Genomic DNA, 22216 nt, shown 5'->3' on the forward strand with positions numbered 1-22216 from the left:
TTTATGTTGTGAGAAACAAATACAAACATTTAATAACAATTAAGGCCGTAACTATTTTAAGGTAACAATGTTAATAGAATCTGCACTATTATTTTGTAGAATTTCTTTTTTCTTTTCAAAGAATTATATTTCATTTTGTTTCTTATTTTTAAACTTAACAGGTTTTTTTTGTTTGTTTACTTTTTCATCAGCTTTAACTTCTGTCGAAGGCACAAAGTCAATGGAGATGGGGGCAGGGCAGGGAAGCGGACATGGAAGAAAAGTTATATTAAAAATATTTATATTTATAAGTTTTTTTCACAAAAAGAAAAAAATAAATAAACTTTAAAAAATAAAATTTAAAAATTAAATTACAATGTTAGGGAAGGAGGAGTATAAGGAGAAGAACAAGATATGAAAATTATTAATTAATAATAATTTAACAATTAAAACAAAAATGTATTTAATTTCAAAAAGTTATATCCTTTTTCTTTAAAAACGAAGAAGGAAAACCTTGAGTTGATTAATATGTGCGCTTTTTTTTTCTTTTGTATTTTTAAGAACATTTAAAAAAATACAAAAATCAAAAAGAGGAGTGAGGTTAGGGGTGAAAAAAAATCCTCTTCTTTTTTACAACTTATTCACTACACGAATCATATTCACTGTCACAACGTTTGCTACTGTTACGTCTTAAAGAGCTGCGTGTTGGTTTATGATTTAAGGCCACCGTATTGTTATTGTTGTTATTGCTGTTTGTTGTTGTGGTTGTTGTAGTAGTATTGTTATTTAAGTTATTCAACATATTATTATTGCTATAGGCAATATTATTATTTACATAGGATGATGAATTCGTCGATTGCCGATCTTCAGACGAATTGCCGATATTCATTGGCACAGTTTGTGCGCGAATTTGCGTTATTAGCGACCACAGGCGTACTTCAATACCCAATCTGGAAGAAATAAGCAGAAAATAAAATTAAATTAAACGTATTTTAAACTTCCCTCAGCCCTACACAAAAAGTCAGCAGAAAGTAATCACCTGGAAGTCCTAAAGTTTTCCATGAAGAGAAGACATCCTAAATGTATGAAATAGAGAAAAAACTCGTATAGGTTTTGTGTGGGGCCGAGATATTCTAAAGGTTTCTAACAGAAGGCATTCTACGAATCCTAGGAAATTTAATGATTTTCAAAAATAGAAGACCCTCTAAAAGTTTTCTATGCTTTGAGGGTCTTCTAGAGGGATAAGACTTATTGAAATGTTTCCATAAATGAAAGGCCTTTAGATCTTCCATAAATAGAAAACATTTTTGAAGGCCTTCTATAGGTAGTGAGCCTTAAAACATCTTCTGATAATAAAAGACCTTTTGAAGGTCTTCAAGAAATTGAAGACGTTCTAAACATGTTCTATAGACAGAAACCCCAAAAAAGGTCTTCTATAGATAGAGGAGTCTCAGAAGATCATCTTTTCTCGAAGTATATATATTTGTAAAAGTCCTTCAAATAATGTTTTCAAGATGACTTCTTTCTTTAGATAACCATCTGGAGATCTTCCATGTATGTAGTCCTTCAAAGCTATTCTATCTATAGAAGTCTTTCACAAAGTCATTTATTTCTAGAAGAGCTTCAAAAGGTTTATTTTTTTCAGTTTTTAATGTAGAAGAAGAGCATTAAATCATCCTCTACATTTAGACTACCCACAGGAAGGAGGTTTTTATCTACGAAAGGGTTTCCCAATGCCTTAAATACATAAAAAGTCGTTAAGGGATGTGTTATCGTTAAAACATCTTCTATAGAAGGATTTCTAAAAGCCTTCCGTCTACCTTTCGAAGAAGATATCTAGAAAGTTTTCCTCCTTTAGACGACCTTTCGGGGGTCCCCTTAGTGTGGAAGGCCTTTCGAAGATCTCAAATTTATAGAAGGCTTTCAAAAGATAGTCCATCTATGAAAGTCATTTATTTTTAGAAGGTCTTCAAAGGATTGCCTTTAATTAGAAAACCTTCAGGAAGTTTAGAAGTATCATCATTTATCTTTAAACGACCTAGAAGGAGGTCTTTCAGGTCAGGTCCTCAATATGGCTATTATTTTAAGAAGATGTTTATTTCTTCAGTACAAGGCTTTCTGGAAATCTTCCATCCATAAAAGGCCTCTCTGAACTTCCAGAAAGTTTTCTTCTGGGGGCCTTGTATATGTAGAAGGGCTTCAAAAGATGTCTATCTATGGAAATTCATTCACTTTCACAGAAGGCTTTCTGGAGACCTAGCTGGATAGAAAGCCTTCAAAAGATAGTCCATATATAAAAAATAGGTCACTTAGCGTTTTAATATGCAAACGAGCATTAAAACGGCATCTATATTTAGATGACCTTCAGCAAGCGTTTTACTATTAAAGGGTTTCTTTGCTAAAGGTATATTTTCACAAAAACACACTCTGAAAATATTTCTTCTAAAGAGGACTTTCTGAAAGTATTCCATGCATAAGACTTTTAAAGGTCATTCATACATAAAATATCTCAAGGGATATTTTTTGAAGACCTTCTTCATCTATATTAGATTCCTTTTGATCCCTTGTATATTGGAAGATCTACTATTCTCCTAATATTGCGAAAGATCATCTGGTCTCCCAGCAAGTTATTATAGACATTGGAGACAATCGTTCCTTACCTCAATTCCAAACGCATTAAATCCAATTTATCCATATTATAAATAAAATCTTCATAGGAGAAACCTTCATTGAGGATAACATTTTTGGATATTTCATCGACATCGTTGCGGGTCAACCACTCCTCCAGCTGTTCGTCGACTTCCTGTAGACCACCATTGTAAATGCTAAAGGAACGACGTGCAAATTGCCGTTTATACTGTCGATTAGGTTTTTTACTGGCCGTTGTGTTATAACGTGATCGCCTTGTCCTCTTGCGGCCCATATAGAAGTGGGCCAATTCTTTGCTTATATTCTGCAAGGCCTTAAGACTCTGTTTTTGATGCTCCAAATGCTGGTAGTGAAATTTACGATTCGATTCCTTGATGTCACGCAACAAGCGTACACATTCGGTGGACGAAAAACTGGTACTATCCTCATCCATGGCGGGCGTGGTACTTTGGGCATGTGCCGCCTCATAGGCTATCATTTTCTCCTGGCTGTCCGTCGATGTGTGCTGTTGATTGTGTACACTTTCATCATCGATCAAAGACGGATCTTTGCCCAGTAAATTGGCACCCAATTCGGGGGATAGAATCATGACACAAGCCTGTACAGCTTGTTTTACCAAATTATCCAGGGCAAACATCCAATGGGGTTTGATGGAGTGTAATCTCAGGACCGAAATGACAGCATCTTGAAATGAATACAAAGCCAAATGCAAATGATCCAAAGCTGTGGCATCATATTTAAGTTCTTCTTTTAAGCTATTTATGCAAGCCTCCAAATGTTTCTCTTTCTCGTTCATAATATACTCCCTTATGCCGTGTATGAGTTTCTGTAGTTCCGCCTTGGTTAAGGACACAATATTATTGTGTTCCTCATTTAATTTTTCAAGCCATAAATCGCATATCTTAGACTCATCCGTCGTTAAGACTTTAGAGAGGGTTGTACGACGTTGAGATTCTTTTTTGAGATGGTAGAAATCATTTGTTTCGCTTGTCTCCGAACTGGCACCGGTACGCAATGATGGCGTGGAGACCTCGATTTCGGGTGAGAGCAGGGTGCCGGAAGAGTTGCGACGTTCCATTGTCATGGTAAGCGATTGATGGCTGGGAAGATTTTCAATATCAACGGAGGTACTGTGGAAACCTCTGTAAAATAAAAAAAACAATTAATAAATGTTTGAGAGGAGAAATCTTCTCACTAGTCTTACTCAATTTCTGGTGTTGTTGGTGTATTACCAGACCTAGGCCTGCTAACCAAACGATCTGCTGGCACCGAAATACTGCGATTGAAGTCGGATGTTGATGGTGGCCCAAGTCTCAGTTTGCGATGTTTGCTAACCAAAAGAGATTAATAGATAAGAAAATAATGTATGAAATATCTTAAATCAAAACTCACTCTGTCAAGAAAGGATCCTCCAATAGCTGGGCCGCCGTGGGCCTCTCATTCTCTTGAATGGCAAAGCAACGCAGTATGAAATTCTTGGCAGCCTGTGACAGTTCATCCGGTATTGTGGGATGTTTTTTATAGAATCCCACCTTAAACATGGCCGCCTGGGCTGATCCGAGTTCTATAAATGGCCTCTTACCCGTTGCCATTTCTACATTTGTACAACCAAATGACCAGATGTCAGCTGCAGGACCATAGCCACGAAAACCCAAATCAATAACTTCGGGTGCCATATATTGTAGAGTTCCAGTAAATGTGGAGACCATTGGATTAATGCCAGCCAAACGTTTTGAGGTACCAAAGTCGGAAATTTTTACCACACCACTGTACGTATTCACCAATACATTATCACCCTTGATGTCACGATGTACAATCTTTTGCTCATGCAAATATTTGAGGCCTTCGAGGATTTGTTTTGAATAAAATGCCATAGTCGATTCATTATCCTTTAGGGGACCCCATTTCTTTTCCAACAAATCGGAGAGTGAACCACCGGGAACTTGCTCCATGAAAATTTTGAAATAACCATCTTCGGAGAGTGAGCCCAAGTACTGAAAAAAGAAGCAAGAGAGTATAGGTTAGAATAAGTTAGTATGAAATTCGGAGTCGGTGTCGGAGCCAGTGGTGAACGAAATATATTTCTATAAAGATCCAAAGGTATTCCTAAAGAACATCAGAAATTTTATGTTGTTCAAGACAAATAAAAGGTTTGAGGCAATTAGAAGGTCTTCTAACAAAGATCAAAAGGGATACAGAAGACCGATGTTTTTCGGATGCGTAAATATTGGAATATATAAGAATTTCTTCTTACAGTTAGGCGTCCTTTCGGATAGAGAAGACATTAAGGAACCTGTTATAAACGGCCGTAACAGTCTTCTTTAAGACTTCTGGAAGTTGGGCTTGCTTTGAGATGAAGAAGACGTGTAGTTTATAACAGGTTCATAAACGGTCAGAAAAGTCTTCTTTAAGACAATAAAATATTATTATATAGAGCTGAAAAGAGAAGGCCATTTTAAAAGGTCGCAAGCGGACTTACTGTAGAAGATCAGTAATGCCTTCTTGTGGAGGTCGAAGAAGACCAGCATTCTACAAAAAGTAGGCTAGAAATACCTTGCATTGGAAGATAAAAAAAAGTTCTTGTTTTAGAAACCCAGCAGACTTCTAATAGAAGACTAAGAATTTCGCAGATAGAATACTGAAGAAGTACTAAAAAATTTGTGGAGAACACATAGCTACTTTTATAGATAACTTTAAGAGAAAACATATACGATTTTCGTAGCAGACTTTCTATTGAGAAACCTAAAGGATCTTGAGATAGTAAACCTGAAAAGTTTGCCAAGTTTTTTCACAGAAAACAATAAAAAATTCTGTAGAGAGCCCGAATGTGTTTCTTATAGAAAATATCGCATCACAATTCCAACATCAAACCAAAATGTTTCCTCATGAGCATCTAACTTACCCTCACAATATTCCGATGCCTTAGCTGCGAATGCAGTTTAATCTCTTCGTGTAGTGGTTGGACTTCTTGTGAATTCTTTTCGGGCACCTCCTTTATGGCTATTCTCACTTGTGTGTGTTTATCACGGGCAGCGTATACCGTACCATATGTTCCCTTGCCCAAAATGATTTTACGATTTTGATCATCATAATCATATTCGTATTCAATTTGTGGCGTCTCTTCTTCATTTAAATTGACGAAAACATCTTGATCGGATACCATTTCCAAAATCAACTCATAAAATCGTTGACGACATTCCGTCGAGGGGAAATAAATTTGAAAATCATCTGAATTATGATGAACATACAGATAGGCACAACGATCGTCACGTTTATACAGGCTAACTGATTTGATTTGCGAGGCAGTGAACACAAAATCATGGACTTTTTTACATTCATTTTTGGCATGGGCCAGACAGATGTTGATGATTTGTATAGACTTCTCTTCGGCATCCATGTTGATGTTGACATAGCTGGGCATGTAGATTTTTTGCGGTTCCAAAATCTAAAAAAAACAAAGGAATTAATTTCTAAATCTTGCCTTAGACACCATGTGGTTACTTACCAATATGGGAAAGCGAATATTACTTATTTTACTGCTATCGGTGGCATCCAAGAAGAAATCCATCCAAAATTGAAAAATTTGCTCCTCAATATTGGGCTGATGATCATCGCCTTTTTTACGAAATCTATGTATGAGACTTATATTGCCTATTGTGGACTTTAGATACCAGCCGGGAGGTTTCAGCTTAAACATACATTCCGCCGCCTTTATGGCCTTGGCATAATCTTCAGCTAAGACGGATATTTCAAAGAATGTAGCCACATCCCAGTACTCCGTTAGCGAAGACAGGCTACCCTTTTTGCCAATCAAATTATTAAGAGTCATACCAATGTGCCGCAGTTCTTCCGTATTGGAAAACTCTTTACCATCGATAACCAAGAGGGTGGCCAAATTAATGCCGGCATATTCATTTGGTTGTACCTCGAAACTTTGGCGATACCATTTGATGGCATTCTTCAAGCTAACCGTATCCGTGTAATCCGATTCAACAAATATATCCTTGTAGATGCGTCCACACAGACACAACATGTCGGGAAATTCATTTTCTTTCTTTTCCAGTGCCTTGAGGGATGACTCTAAAGCCTTTTCACGATCACCTTTTTTATTGCGGCGATTCAGGGCAAAGGCATAGAGAAAACTCATATTACCCGTTTCCACATATTTCCGGGTATTGGGTATATTTTTTAAATCATTCACCAAACGCACCATAGCATCATAATCCTGCACATCCCTTAGAGAACACATAAAACTGTGTACCACTTCGCCGGATAGGACATGACAATCATCTAGACGTTTACGCATTTCATGCAGAATACTTTGTAATCTCTTGGTATTGGTGGCATATGTTTCACGGGCTTGCCTCAGGTCTGCCAAGAATTTCTCTCGCATGTGGGCCCTAAATGGGGGAAGGAGTACAAAAAGAGTTAGATAAGATTGTGTAGAGCAGGTTATGTGTACTTACTTCGATTGTATTTCCACATCTTGCAGCAGTCGCTTAAGCCGCGCCTGTAATGTGGGCAACTTTGTATCGGCCGGTAGTTCTTTATTGAAATTGGTTAAGTTACACACTCCACATTCCGCATTGTATTTGTACGATAAAAATGTGTAATTGGGAAACGAGAGCTGCAATGAAAAAGAAGATAAACAAAAGTTTAGTATCGATAGTAACATAAGTCCTTTCATGAGTCGAAGAATTCGTAAAACGAGTATTTTCAGACTTTATGGGTCCAGTCATATGCAGACCATGTGGAATGATGACTAAAACTTCTGAACTATTTGAGTTTCTCATTACCATTTCGTCATTCGTGACAATGAAAAACTCACATCCAGTGGCTGGTCTAGATTGTCATGTATTTATTACTTTTTTGGGAAGACCTGCACATAATTGCCCCTTTAATAATAAAAGCACAGAAGACCATGTAAGAATTTGCAATGAACAACAGAAATTATGAAGGTCTTCTATAGACAGTAGTCCTTGCTTATCAGTTGTATACAGGAGTTATCCTCAAGGTCTCGTGTAGACAGAAACATTTATGAATAGAAGACTCTTCAATCGAGAGTAAACATCAGAAAGTCTTCCAAAGGAAGATGATCAAAGAATATTAGACAAAAGACAATGGACAAAAAATCAATAAAGAAGACCTCCTGCATATATTTTTACAGACCAAAGAACGTTATTCTAATTGTTTTGTCCACGAAAAATTGTTTAGAAAAATGATTCTTAATTAACGTCTACGGTCCACCTTTAACTCTTACGGTAATTGCATTCATTTCTTATAATGAAAGGCTACCTGGAGGACTTCTGATAAAAAAGACATAAAATGCCTCTAAAAAAACTCCTTAAATTTTCTATAGAAAAAAAACTTTATGAAGTTCTTGTATAAAAAGGAAATCCACTCCCTGATTGTATAGAAATAAGAACTCCTGAGGTTCTTCCATAGCCGGAAAACCTTCATTTCAATGGGGTATCCTATAACTAAAAACATCCTGGATGTATTTTATAGACTGAACCTTCCATAGAAAGATGAGAAAGGAAAGAACTTTCGAGGATCTTCTCGTGGAAAAAGCGAACCCATAGGTCCTTCGGAGGTAGAAAAACGCCTAACCCCTTATTCCATAGAAAGAAGAGCTAATGTGGGCCTTGTATGGAAAGAAAATATCCAAAAGAATTTCTACAGAAAGAACTTTTGAGCATCTTCTTAAGGTAAAGTACATACTAAAGGTACTTTAGAGGTGCGAAAACCCCAAAGATATTCCATATTTAGAAGATATGTGAATGCAGAATTGTATATTGAGATTTTGCTAGGGACGAATAGAGATTTCCTTCGTCCCTACTTTATAGAGCTGGACTTCCTCAATCCCTCACAATGACAACATTTTTGGTATGAGTGAAAACAAGAATTTTGGGGAATCTACTAATGACAAAATAGCACCCGTATGTCCTTCAGAAACCAAATGAGGGATTTGTTTCACTGTCAAAATCGTCATACAAATGAAAAAATTACGGTGCAAATCATTGAATTTTGCTAGCTCTCTTAAGGAAGTCCATCGTGCATTCATTGTGTTCAGAGACGAAGCTCATTATTGGCTCAATGGGTACGTAAATAAGAAGAATTGCCTATTTTTGAATGAAGATCGCTCAATATTTCCAATATTAATATAAAATCTATGGTTGATGAAAATATATGATTTTTGAACACAAACGCTGACTTGGTTCGAATTTTATAAGTGTTATAAGTATTCAAAATTGTGACCTAACTTTGGGGGAGGTACCAGAAGGAGGTCTCTACACTAGATATTGTGTTGGTAGAAATATGGGGATGTGCCTAATTGGAAAAGAATTGGATGCTTATCAATGAGCTTAATGGTTGCTGCAAATGTTTACCTGATTTGGGTGAGGTACCGGAAGGAATGATCCGTTCTGATCGAAATATACGGATATCCAACATTTCAAGACAATCGGATTCATATTTCACTATTTAAGGAAGTACTACTGATTATTGAAAAAATTGAGGTAGTCCATCTCTACATTAGATGTTGTGTTGGTAGAAGAATTGGGATATGCCAAGTTTGAAAAGAATCTGATGTTCATTTTGCATTCTATAGTGATTGTGGGTATTTAACATTTTGACCCGCTGGGAGTGATATATCAGAAGGAGTGGTCCGTTCTACCCTATGTTCATAACAAATCTGATAATTTCTATCTTTTCTATTCTTTAAAACTCGAACTAATTTTGATAATTAATTTACGATGTATCAAGTTTAGATGGTATCGGATACTCCCTCCCTTCTGACCTGAATTAGATTTTGCCCAAAGAGACCTCAGTATAAATCCGTTATTTCGCAGTACCACATTTTGGCCGCATAAAATGACTTTAAGACTCTGCTCAGAAACGACCTTCTGGTGGTCTTTGGATTCCCTCTTTTCCACCTACGAATATTTAAGTTGGTTGGTTATAAAGTTTCTCCGAGAGTAAATTCTAATCGAAGACTTGATCTTTCGTCGTTTGTAAAAAATTCCCTCTGATCGTCCCTTAAGATGCATATATAACCTCTTTAAGACTCTCTTAGGATCATCTATAAAGTCTGACTATTTATCGTGCATAAATATTCTCTTTTGGGTCGTATATAAGGCTTCCTTTCCAATTCTTATAGCCCAGGGAGACTCATTTTAGTAGTCCATAATGATTCCATCTTCATCGTCCATAATATCTCTCTGCTGGACCCCTTTAAATATTCATTATTGATCACCCGCATACGTTTTTTTTTTTTTCGAATATTGCATTGTGGTCACTTGTGCTTCAATTTCAAGACTCTGACAATTCTTAATCGCAAGGTTTGAGGGTATAAAAATTCTTCATCTATCTAAAAGGAGGTTTGAAGGGTATTTCAACCTGAGTAAGATTTCCAGCAGCATTGATTTCTGTAACAGCAACAAATTTTAACAAAGAAAATTTTTAAAAAATTGTTGTGAAATCATGAAATATATTATTCCATGCCCGCCAACAACAAATAATGCATCCCGCATTGTGAGCTTACCACTTCATTTTCCTCCTCCCAGATATGGGCATTAACAAATTATAAATTTCGAAGCTTGAATAAACAAAAAAAAATCAAATAACAAAAAATGACCAATGACGTCTACAACAATACAAAATATTTCGAACCCAACAACTCAAGAATAAACACTGGATCTATCACTCCGCCCGCGAACGCAGCGCAATTGTAAACAAAACCAAATACGTAGAGCAAAACAAAACAAACCGCAATAATAAATATATAATAACAAAAAAACCGCACAAAAATAAACTAAATGTAAATAACAACAACAGAAAACTCGCACACACAAAGAGAACGAAGGAGAAGAACAAGAAGAAAACGATGAGGAGTGATAATAATAAAACCACGATATAAACAAACAAAAGCACCTCCACCACATCGAGGTGGAGGATAGGAAAAACTGAAAAACCCGTTTTGAAAGCGGTGCGGCATAGCGCCTCAGATACCGTCATATCTGACAGCGAAGTAAACAAATACGAGTAATATCGGAGGATTGGTTTACAACAGATGGAGAGAATGATGAGATAACGAAATGCATAAAAAATAAAAACATAATCAAATCACAATTTGCAACCCACATTTTTCCGATGACCGGATGATGGGATCAAAGAATAGAGACAACAAAACTTGGAACGAGGTGGCCGCACAAATTACAATAATATCAATCAAAGCAACAACAACAACAATAATTAAATCTTATGCACGAGAACGCCAACAATTTATAAACAGCCAGCAAACACGGGTCAAGATTTGGAGTCAAGAGGGTTGGCGGCAGCATGAATGCCAATATAAACAAGTTATGGTAAGCAGAGCGAGAGAGAGAGAGAGAGAAAATTTCCAGAGGGCAAGAGGAGCTTGAGCTAGGAATTTTAGATTAGTGATTATAGTTTTCGATTTATTGTTGAACAAACCGGTTCACAATTCCAAATCCAAGTAAAGGTCTTTTATAGATTTGAAGACCTGCTAATGGTCTTTTATAGACAAAGACATTCTCTTAAAAATTTTCCAAGAAGTACCTTTTAAGAGCAAGTCTTACTTCCATTTAAGGCCTGCATCTTGAAAACAAAAAGGTGGTCTTTTTGGAGCTCCTCTAACAATAGATGGCTTGAAGACCAAGACCGTTTGGAGATCTTAAACCTATTAAAGACTCAAGTCTATCCTGCACTGTTTGAAGATTATTTCATGCACATGTTGACCTAACATCATGGACATCTTTTACGCACTGAAAGTTTCCTGATGATGTTTGTAAAACGAAGACCTTGTATAAAAAGATGTTATCCTAAAATCTTTCTGTATAAGAAGCAGCCCATATAAGCATTCCATTCAAAGAAGAGCTTGTGAGGCCTTATATGGAAAGAAGATCTCCAAATAGATTTCTACAGAAAGAATATAGGGCCTTCAGAAATGGAAAACCCCTAAAGAAGGAAAATATGAGTTCTTAAGGGCCTTATATGCAAAGAAGTATCCGAAAAGGTTTTAAATAGGAAGAACTTTCGAGGATCTTCCCATGGCAAAATATATATTAAATGCGTCCTTCAGAGATGGAGAAGAACTCCTGAGGGTCCTTTATAAAGTGAAGACCTCCTGAAGGCCTTCTACAGAAATATGAGGTACTGAAATCCTTTTGTAGAAAGAAGAGCTCATATAGGCCTTCCAAAGAAAGAAGAGCTTCTGAGGCCCTATATGGAAATAAGATCTCCAAGAGGATTTCTATAGAAAGCAATGTCGAGGATCTTCTCGTGGCAAAATACATTACATCGGTTCACCAGAGTTGACAAAACACCTAACCCCTTATTCCATAGAAAAAAAGAACTTCTGAGGGCCTTATATGGAAAGAAGATCTCCAAAAGGATTTATATAGAAAGCACTGTCGAGGTTCTTCTCGTAGCAAAATACATTACATGGGTTCTTCAGAGTTAAAAAAAAAACACCTAACTCCTTATTCCATATTCCATAGATCCTTCAGAGATGGTAAATCCCCAAAGATATTCCTTAGATAAGAGATTGAATGCAGAAGTGTATATTGAGATTTTGCTAAGGACGAATATATATTTTTTCAGACCTACATTAAAGAGCTTACCTTCCTCAAGCTCAAAAAGAACTTCTGAAAATGTACCATCAACTAAATACAATATAACGAATACCCCCAAATTCTAGATATGGAAGATCTACAGGAAAGTTTTTCAAAAAAAAAAACATAAAATTAAAAAAGGCTTGATATCTTTTTTTTGAATTGAAGGCTATTTCATGCAAATGTTGAAAGCGACAGAGCCACAAATCACAAACCACAATTTTGGTATACTCTTTCCAAAATTTCGGCCACTTAAGGTTGGGGTGTTATGCAATTACGTACCCATCAGTGTTACAGGTGGTTTGCAGTCAACGTACCGTCTGAAGGAGTTTGTTAATACCTGGACGCCTCAACTAATATCAGGTTACCGAGTCTTTGCTATGGTACAGAGACTATGCCATGGTCGATCTCAGTCCCTTCAGAGAACAATGAAACCTCGAGGTGATTCCCAGTCCATTGAACTACTGATTGATGAGACTGTTAAACCACCAATAAGCTATCATGTCAGATGCTTCAAAACATCTCTCATCGAAGAATACGACACTTGGTAACTGGTGGCAAGGTATCTAAGGCCATATGGCTCTATTTTTTCACTAAGTAGGTCTACTCTAAGAATCGCGGTAGGCATACTGACTGACTGCAGGGCAGTATCAGACCTAAAGATGGGATAAGAATATTCCCGACTGCTGTAAACTATGTGAAGATGGATGGATCCAACAAGAGACAAAGGACATTTAGTAGGTGCGAGATAGAAACTCTAAAGTTCTTCTAAGACATAGATCCTATCATCTTCTACAAGTTTTCTAAAAGCAATTCCAGGCCAAGTAAACCATTCTACTGACTACACTTCTCTTTATAAACCCTTTCTTGTATTTCTCGTTTCTAAATACGTTCGCTTTCTTGACTCTGTACAAATTGTTAAGACCACAAACGTAACTAAACGACGAACAGAGATCGGCCAAGTTATTAAATTTGGACCAATACTTTAACTATAAGAGTTCTTCTAGTTTTAGAAGATATTCTGTCTACATGGGCTTGTGAAAGACTCTTGGATTATCTTCCATAACTTAAAGAACTTTGTGATGTCCTCTCAGATGGAGGACCTTTACGCATTCTTCTTTGAAACAATTTTACCACAAGTTTTAGGGAAAATATTTCGAACCGAATATTCGGTTTCTGCTTCAACTCAACTATTAATAGTTTATTTTATAACAACAAAACAATACAGAGAATAAATACCAATACCACTACAAAATGTCATTCACAACATTCAGTTTGTGAATGGCCACGATGTGTTGATGATGCTGATGAACTCTTCTAGATATGGATCGTTCGCTGTAGCGGGCCAGTGAAAGATTCAATGAATGAATGAAGAAATGCCAACACAAGACAGACAAATGGACAGACAAAGAAACGTACAGCCCAACAGACAGACAGACAAAAAGACAAATCAATGCTGGTGGGGTTATGTCTATAATTAAGTGGTTCGCTCGAACTAATGTCGCCATAAATGTAAAGACAAAGATGCTGTTGGCTGGCTAGTTGGCGGGATGGCTGTCTAGGTTTTGTTGTTACTGTTGCTCTTGGGCCATGATCGTTTTTCCTCCGCTATTAGTTGAGATGTTCGAAACTTGATAAATAGGTGATAATCGAAAGGTGTAAACCTCACATCAACACCACCAACAACAATAACAAAAAATAAGATGTAAATTTTCTATTTCAATAACAGAAACTGAGTGGGAGGTTGTTTCTTCTTGTTATTATTGTTGTTTGATGTGGGCATATACGTAATTGAATTTTTTCGAGACCCCCAGCCAGCTAGCCACAAAAAATGCATTTCTTGAGTGGTCTCACAAAAATGAAGAGGTGAATGAATGAATTTTGAATATTTATTTTGCTAATCCAAAACGGAAATAATTAATAAGTTTTTTTTTTTTTTTTTTGAAAAAATATTGATTTTGGTATTAATTTTGAGTATTTTTACGCTTCTCTCTTTGAATTTCGAAACTTACCTTTAAGCTCAGTGTTTGCTTGGAGTTAACATCATTGTAGATTAGTATGTTTTCTTTCATGTTGAACGATTCCCGTACACCGAGATGATAGGATAGGGATCTTTGATGAGATTGAATACTTAAATCGATAACAGCTACATCGGCATTGTAGAATGTCTCCAATTTCTTTGTCTCACCAAAATCCAATTTGTCGAACTGGAAAAGTAAAAAGAAGATAATTTTAATAAATTTTTTAAAAGAAAATGAGGTTTCCTTTTTTTAAAGATATGAAGGCCTTCACTACTTAAAATGTTGCATAGGCTAAACCTGCGATTAAAGGCAACACAAAAAATTGGTTTTAAGCTCAAAAAGGCAAGAAGAGAATAATGTCATAAGCGGACGATATCCGAATACCTACGGAAGCCTATCTGTAGTGGAGCTCTTAAAAGTATTCAAGCAGACATTTTGAAGTTCTTCAATGCAAAGAAGAACTTAAGACAGGCCTTAATCTATAAAACATCAGAAACCCGAAACAATTCCTTTGAGAAGATATGGAGCCCAAATAACGACAAGTGAAGGACTATTATCACATTTAAAAAAAATCAGGTACGGCTGGACTGGTGGCGAACCTCTTGAAGACGATCTGGCCATTTACACAGACATAAGATGGATAAAGGCATCGGTTCTGGCGAATTCGGTTCTAATCCAAATATTAATTAATTCAGGTACGGCTGAACTGGTGGCGAACCTCTTGAAGACGATCTGGCCAATTACACAGACATAAAATGGATAAAGGCACCGGTTCTGGCAAATTCGGTTCTAATCCAAATATTAAACAATTGCAGCGTTTTTCAAGCTGACATCCTTGAAATCTAGGAGACAGCTGGAATGATACGTAAACTCTGCAATAGTATAACAAAGTTAGTGGCTATATATGTCGATAGTCGGACCGCCTGACTAAATTCAAAGTCAAGTGTAATTAAAATGCTTCTAATACGTGAGTTCATTAGGCTTTGTTGGGTTCCAGGACATACCAACATAGAGGGGTATGAAATGGCTGATGAATTAGCTGGAGGTGGTTCCCAGTCCATTGATCTACCAATTGATGAGACTGTCAAACCAATCTTAAAGACGGCCTTTCGTCGCCGAAAAAAATACAAAGGGGATACAATCAATGGATAAATCGATTCTGCAAGAAATTTATCGTTCGAAGAAGGAAAACCCGTTATCAGGATGACCCTGAAGACAGTCGGCAAATTCAATTCGAGGCGGTCGACCTCGAACAGAAGACATTCTTCCAACAATGCTTTACTCCCAGCCGTGGCGAAGAACACACTGTCATAGAGAGTTACCGTTTGTCTTAAATTCCAACTAATGAAACCTCTGGGAAGGTTGCACCTTTTACCAAAAAATTCAGATTTTTTTTGCCACAAACCATGGTTATGCATTGGAAACCGAGCTGAGAGAGATACGATTAAAGCTAAAGTATCGAGATTATTCCGGATAAGGTATGCTCAGCCTCCTGAGCCCTGTAACCGTTACTGCATCCGGTCGGGTGTGGAGAGAAAACTTAGCTTCCGAAAACACACAGAAAGCTTCTATGAAAGCATCGTGTCCAACCAAACCAAAAACCTCAAAATTCGCCCATTATAGCAAAGGACTTAAGCAAAACCACTCCTGAGAAATATGTGAATGGGAATAGAGAAAAAATCCAAGACCGTGCGGAGCTAACATTAAAATGCCATGGTCTTCTGTGGGCAACCAAACTATTTCAAAGAGACTGCAAGTTTATCAATTAGGCTGGGAAGGGTGGTAGCGCCTGTGAGGACCGATCACGGTATTAAAAGATCACAACAAACTTAACGGACACTAAACCCAAATGACTTATCACTCCTGAGAAACAGGTGAAGAGAAGGACTGCATGTTTATCGAAAAGTCGGGGAGAAATGTAACGCCCATGAAGACCAACGGAGGTATTGAAGGACCATAACAAACTTGGAGGACAGTAGCCTTAGACGGCTTACCATTTAAGAGGCTTACATCTCAGAAAATACCACTTTTTTTACGAAAATTTATTGTAACCAAATTGCTTGGTTTGCAGCGCAACTACACGGGAGTCGGCACCTACTTCATTTGGAGACTTTTGTCTATTGTGGAATCGGAAGAATAATGTTGTTGGGGATAGGAAAGATTTAGAGCTCGGAGGCAGCTTCTATCTAAAGGTATATTTTTACCTATTTTATTTTTGGTAACACTGGTTTAAAGAGCTCACGCTCGTTTCGTGTTTTGTTTCACTTTGGTCTACCATTTAGCCATTAATCATCTTACAAATAAACAAAGTTTGCAAATAATTGAATTTTATTATCAAATGCGTGCGCTCTGTTAAGAAAGCTCATCGTGCTCTCCTTCTGCTTCAGCAAAGAGTATCATTTATTGCTCAATGGATACGTAAATAAACAGAGTTTTTGATTTTGGAGTGTAGGTCAGTCAGAAACATTACAAAAGCATCCAATGCATTTAGAACATGTCGCAGTACTGAGCGGTTTATGGGCTTGGATTATGTATAAGCTCATGTGTCTATACAGAAGATCCCACTTCAATTGAACCGATATTTACAACTGTATTCTATGGCTCTCATCTTTACTGAAAAAAAAAAGATACACAATCTCACATTAATTGAAAGTATTATTTATTGTCTGGGGAAAATCTTTTAATATTCATTCATTAATTGAAATTGACAGCAGAACAGCATACGTAATGGAATAATAGCAAAGTATTTAAGCATGTAGTTTATTTATTGCTGTATCTGATTTCAGAGCCAACAAAAAAAAAGCAAAACTGAAGTTTATAGCAAGTCCATGTCGCCGCTTAATTTTATTTAAAATTTAAAAACAACTTCGTTATGGATCACTTTCCAAACCTAAAACGGTTTCTGAACGTAAAGTGTAAATACAATGAGCAGAGAACAACAAAAACACTGGGTGGACGTGTAGTAAAATAATAAGAACACTCCCTTAACATGCAGTTCTTGGAATTAATCTAAATTGCAAAAACATGGGAAATATAAATTCTGTTTTCTGAATAAATTCAAATTGAATATTACAAAGTATATTTTTTGTCGCTCAGCTTGAAAATGGATTGTGTCGTTTTAACGATTCAATAAACAAATATTTGTGTCCACAACCAATATCATGCCACAGCGGACATGTATTCAATTCAATTCAATTTTCGTTATAAATTAAAATTGACAGTGTAATGGAATAGGTTGGTTATTTAAATATCTATTTGCCCACCAGTACATACAAATATACCATGTCGATGATTTGCAATTTAAATTGCCATTACACTTGATTTAAACAAAATAGATTTTCGATGTAAAATTTATGATTTTTGAGGTATGGGGCAAAAAACAAGATAATATTTCGTATTTTATGACCCACGGTGTGATCAAAGGATTTTAAAGACACCAATACAAAGGCATACAATTGTTTGTGAGACAATATATATGAAAACACATTATTAGCGGGGTTCTTGGTGTAATTAAAGACTTAAAAGAGATATATACCGCCACACCTCTAATCGGCGATACCCTTCCTTGTAATCGTTGGCGTCATTCTTCGCCATCGTGCAGCAAATTTGATAACTAACTCTATTTATTTTTCCAGGCTAAACTATCACCATATAAGCCTACTCATTACATCAGTAGACCTTCTACATGCATTCGGTGCAGTATCAGCTTGGATGCTGCCGAGAACTCCCTCCCAGACGGAAGATTGGTCCACAATCTAACGGTGTGAGGCAACTCACAGGATTTCCAAAGCTGATCAGTTGACTGAATCAAACTAGCTCCTATTAACTGTGGCAGTATTGACGAAGGTATGGGTGATGTGCTTGGTAATGCGTTGATTTCTCCCATTAAGACAAAAGAAGTTTTCTAAGATAAGTTCACAACAAACTAATATGCAGATAGTAAGACAGTCTTAAAATCCTGTCATAATAAACTTTCCGTAAACAGCTCATAAGAATCGCCATCAACGACAAAGGAATCTTGGTACTTACATTGGGTAGCCTATAAAAAGACACATCGAGTTTGCATCCCTTTATTTCAACAACATCCGATCTGCATCCAAGTAATGTTTAAACTACTTCTTTAGTACTAAACATTTTACTGGGAATAAGAGCGTCGCCTTGTCGGAGAGACGTGGTACCACTGTAATCCCATGTCAAACACAGCCATGTTTTTGGCTTCCACAGTCACTGGTAAAGGTTTGCCTCTAGGCAGGATGAATACAACTCCACTGTAGGTTGAAATCTCGACAAAAGCGTATGAGACACCTCACGGGTTTACCCTCCTAAGCCCTGTAGCCATTTATGCACCGGCTCGAGTGTGGATGGAAAAATTCTATTCCGTCTAACAAAACCAAAATCATCGAAATTCGCCCACTATAGCAATGAAAATGTAAAAAAACCAATGAAGTGAAGTCTGCTAAAAACTGATTTCTTTGTTGTCTGGGGAAAGAGAATTTACTCTAATCAGGATTTGACAGTAGAGTACCCGTGAAGTAAAAACCACTCCTGAGAAACAGGTGAAGAGGAGTAGAGAAAAGCCAAGCCAAGACCGTACGGGGCTAACACCAAAATGCCATGAATTTCCGTGGGAAACCAACCTATTTACAAGAGACTGCATGTTAATAGAAAAGGCGGGGAGGGGTGTAGCGCCTTTAAAGACCTATGACGATATTAAAAGATCACAACAAACGGACAGTAGCCCCAAATGGCTTACCATTTATGAGGTCAATATCTCAGGAAGCACAATTTTTTAAGGGAAATTAATTGTAACCAAATTGATACCCATTTAACCCTAGTCAAAAATAGAGGGGATTAGTGAATTTCGAAGTAGTACATTGCTATAATGGATTGGTTTGGTTTAAGAATGTGCATCTTCACGGAAATCGGCACCTACTTCACTCGGAGACTTTTGGTCTATTGTAGAATAGGAAGAATAATATTGTTAAGGATAGGAAAGATATAGAAGAGAGAACGGGTGGACTGTGTAATCAGGGAATGATCTTAGAAAACTTGTAGATGGCGGAATCTGTGTCTGAGAAAAACGTTGGAGTTTATATCTCCTACCTTCCAAATAACCTATATTTCTCGTTAGATAACATTGGACATCACCATATTAGGTGTTTATTCGTCTCAACTTCTTTTTTCATCCTTACATTGTCTACAGAAATCAGGAACACTGTTATCCCATCTTGGGGTTAAATATCTGATACTACAGTGGTAAGTCGGCTTCCAAGTGCCAACTTCTTCCTGCTTTTTCGATTAAGGAGCTGACATAATAGCCTATTGGAGGTTAAACAGTCTCATCATTCGGTATATCAATGGACTGGGAACAACCTTGAGCTAATTCATCAATAACTTTATTCTCCCCTATGTTGCTATGTCCTGGAAGCCAACAAAGCATAATGAACTCACGTATTTCAAGGATAACTTTCATAAATGGCTCGGATTCGATGACACCTGATTTAATTTTTTTAAGTGCCCTATGATTATTAGCCCCCATCAGGACAGGGAAAATACCAGAGGCGTTGTGAATCGACTCCAGCCTCCAACGTAAAGTTAGAGTTCTCCATATTTTTCTCAACGTATACGACAACTTCGTGTACACAGACCGACCTTTGACATAGGTGCGGCGATGATCTAATTAAATTTGTAACTAAATTTAAAAGAATTTCCAGGTCCAGTAACTTTTGTAAGGTAGAAAGATTAGAAAGGAAGTTTGTAATCTTTAGGAATCTACATATACTTCAAGAATTTATATGCTTCGCGGCGTCTCTGTAATTAGGGCGTAGTATAAAAACTTTAGGCGCGTCGCGGACCCTTCCTTGCCAACTGTAAAATTCACAATTCAAAAACATCACTTATACTGACTGCCTAGTAAAAGGCTTTTACAACCCAAATACCCTCGAGAACATGACTCGCAAAAAAACACTACCTAACGTTAAAATCAATAGAATAATTAAATCTTAAATCAAAAAAAAAAAAATCATTCATATTTACCAGGACACGTTGAAAATGTGCACCCACAGATTGTACAGCTTGTTTTATTTCTTCCAGGGCACATTCTCGATCTTTGAGATTATCGCCCAGTTGTGTGTCTATAACGCAGACAACACTCAACTGTTGTTGCGTTGTCCATTGTGTTGGCTGTTGCTGTAGCTGTAGTATCTGTTGTTGTTGTTGCTGCTGCTGTTGTTGTATTTGTTGTTGTATTTGCTGTTGCTGTGGCTTAGTGTTAACCACTACTGCATTGCTAGCCATAATTCTAAAATATTTATGTTTATCTTTTTATGTCTTCTTCTCCTCCTCCTTCTTCTTCAGCTAACAATCTTTGAATATATGGATGGATAGCTGTATGTATCTTTCTTTTCGCGTTTATCTTTGCCTATTATTACGTTAAGAAGTTTGATCTACGCGACCGACGACGACGAGAACACAATTTGATTTGCTATTATTATTTTTATTTTGATTATCTCGTTACTGTTACCGTTGTTGTTGTTCTTGTTTACAAAGTTATGTTGTTGCACTTTCCACTACTTTCCGTATTATTTAACGACGACGACGTTGATGTTTCTTTCTCCACAAGCCGTTTAAAAATCATTGAAATTGGAATCGTCGAATGGGATCGGATCGGGGTAACAAGACAAGAAAAAGCAAGAAATCAATTAAGAGGAGGCAAGCAGACACTTGAATTTTTTTTTGCCTTTGTTGTTGTTTGTTGAAACACTCTACACAGCACTCACTTCGCTCTCCTCTCACGACACATTTGACATTTGGTTGGTTGGTCGGTCGGTTATGGCCGATTTGATTGTGGGGGAGATGAGCTTTGCTTCTTTTTGATTTCTTATTCGCTATTCTCTGTACACCTTCACTTCTTATATTTTTCCTTTCACTTTTTCTTCAACTTTTCTCAAACACAAGATTTTCCATCACTTTTATCAAGAAAATTGCGAATTTTTCTTATATTTCTTAAAGATTTCTTGTGCCGTTTTAAAACGACCAACTTTTCTCCTATCCACTTTGACTGTTTGACTTATACTTGAATGTGGGGATATATAGGTCGACTTTTGGCTAATCGACTTTCGATAGCTTGCAATCGGCTTACAATCGATTTATGTGGGGAAATCGATAAGACCGCGTAAATATTACAATATTTATATGTAAAATGTATATTAGCTGAAAGAAACTGTAAAAATCGTATTAAAACAACACTGAATCAGTATATTTTTTACCAAACTACAATCCCAAGTTTCTCTTGAAGAAATGCCAAAAGTGGGCATGTACAATCAGTAGGTAAATTTCCATTTCATTACTTAACTATTAACGATCCTAAATGTATGCAATACTTTTTATACATTTTCATTGAATGTAAGCAGTAGCTTTGCTCCTTCGCATGCAGGAATCTACATCTTCTGCCCTATTCTCGTAGAAAACACATTACGGACCGAAAAACTATAAAATATTTTCACAAATTTAATCTGACAAATTGTCTTTAATTGTTTTTTCTTATTACTAGCTCCAGCAATTTTCAAACACGAATTATAAAGACAACAAATTAAAAATTTGTTGAATAACAATTGAAATAATATCCAAGGAAAAACACAAAGGACTTTAAAATTTCATGTTTTGAAAACGTAAGATAATTTCAGATTATCGTCTTACAAACGAATAACGCTTGCAAATCATTGTTCTTTTTTTGAATTTTATGACCCGTTTAATAGACCCACTGATGCGGCTATTAGGGCTATTATGACTAAATTTCGCAACAAATTTTCATTGTGGATATTATACAACCACGTGGAGTTTGAACTAAAGAAAATATCGCAGATCGTTTTGTCGCCATTCCCAGAAGGCATCATTGGACTTCACTTCTTCAAAGATACTGCGAATCGTAAC

General features: G+C 36.7%; 1 protein-coding gene across 1 annotated transcript; it reads right to left on the reverse strand.

The window, feature by feature from the left end:
• On the reverse strand, window positions 1-21354 carry LOC101891452 (mitogen-activated protein kinase kinase kinase 15). The gene is made up of 10 exons (XM_020035668.2): window positions 21064-21354; window positions 20321-20893; window positions 14276-14470; window positions 7095-7255; window positions 6134-7028; window positions 5531-6073; window positions 4021-4622; window positions 3833-3958; window positions 2640-3770; window positions 1-929 (listed from the first exon to the last, which is right to left on the reverse strand). The coding sequence occupies exons 2-10, from the start codon at window positions 20579-20581 to the stop codon at window positions 617-619; spliced, it is 4227 nt and encodes a 1408-aa protein (XP_019891227.1). The 5' UTR covers window positions 20582-20893; window positions 21064-21354; the 3' UTR covers window positions 1-616.
• Between the last annotated feature and the right edge of the window lie 862 nt (window positions 21355-22216).

Source organism: Musca domestica, unplaced genomic scaffold, assembly GCF_030504385.1.
Source record: "Musca domestica strain aabys unplaced genomic scaffold, Musca_domestica.polishedcontigs.V.1.1 24, whole genome shotgun sequence".
Classification (NCBI taxonomy): Eukaryota; Metazoa; Arthropoda; class Insecta; order Diptera; family Muscidae; genus Musca; species Musca domestica.

Coding starts and splice junctions, on each gene's coding strand:
- LOC101891452 (XM_020035668.2), bottom strand. CDS start 20,581: ATGGCTAGCAATGCAGTAGTGGTTAACACTAAGCCACAGCAACAGCAA. Junction 6,074..6,133: donor ATATTCGCTTTCCCATATTG/GTAAGTAACCAC, acceptor TGTTTTTTTTAG/ATTTTGGAACCGCAAAAAAT. Junction 3,959..4,020: donor GAGGATCCTTTCTTGACAGA/GTGAGTTTTGAT, acceptor TCTTTTGGTTAG/CAAACATCGCAAACTGAGAC.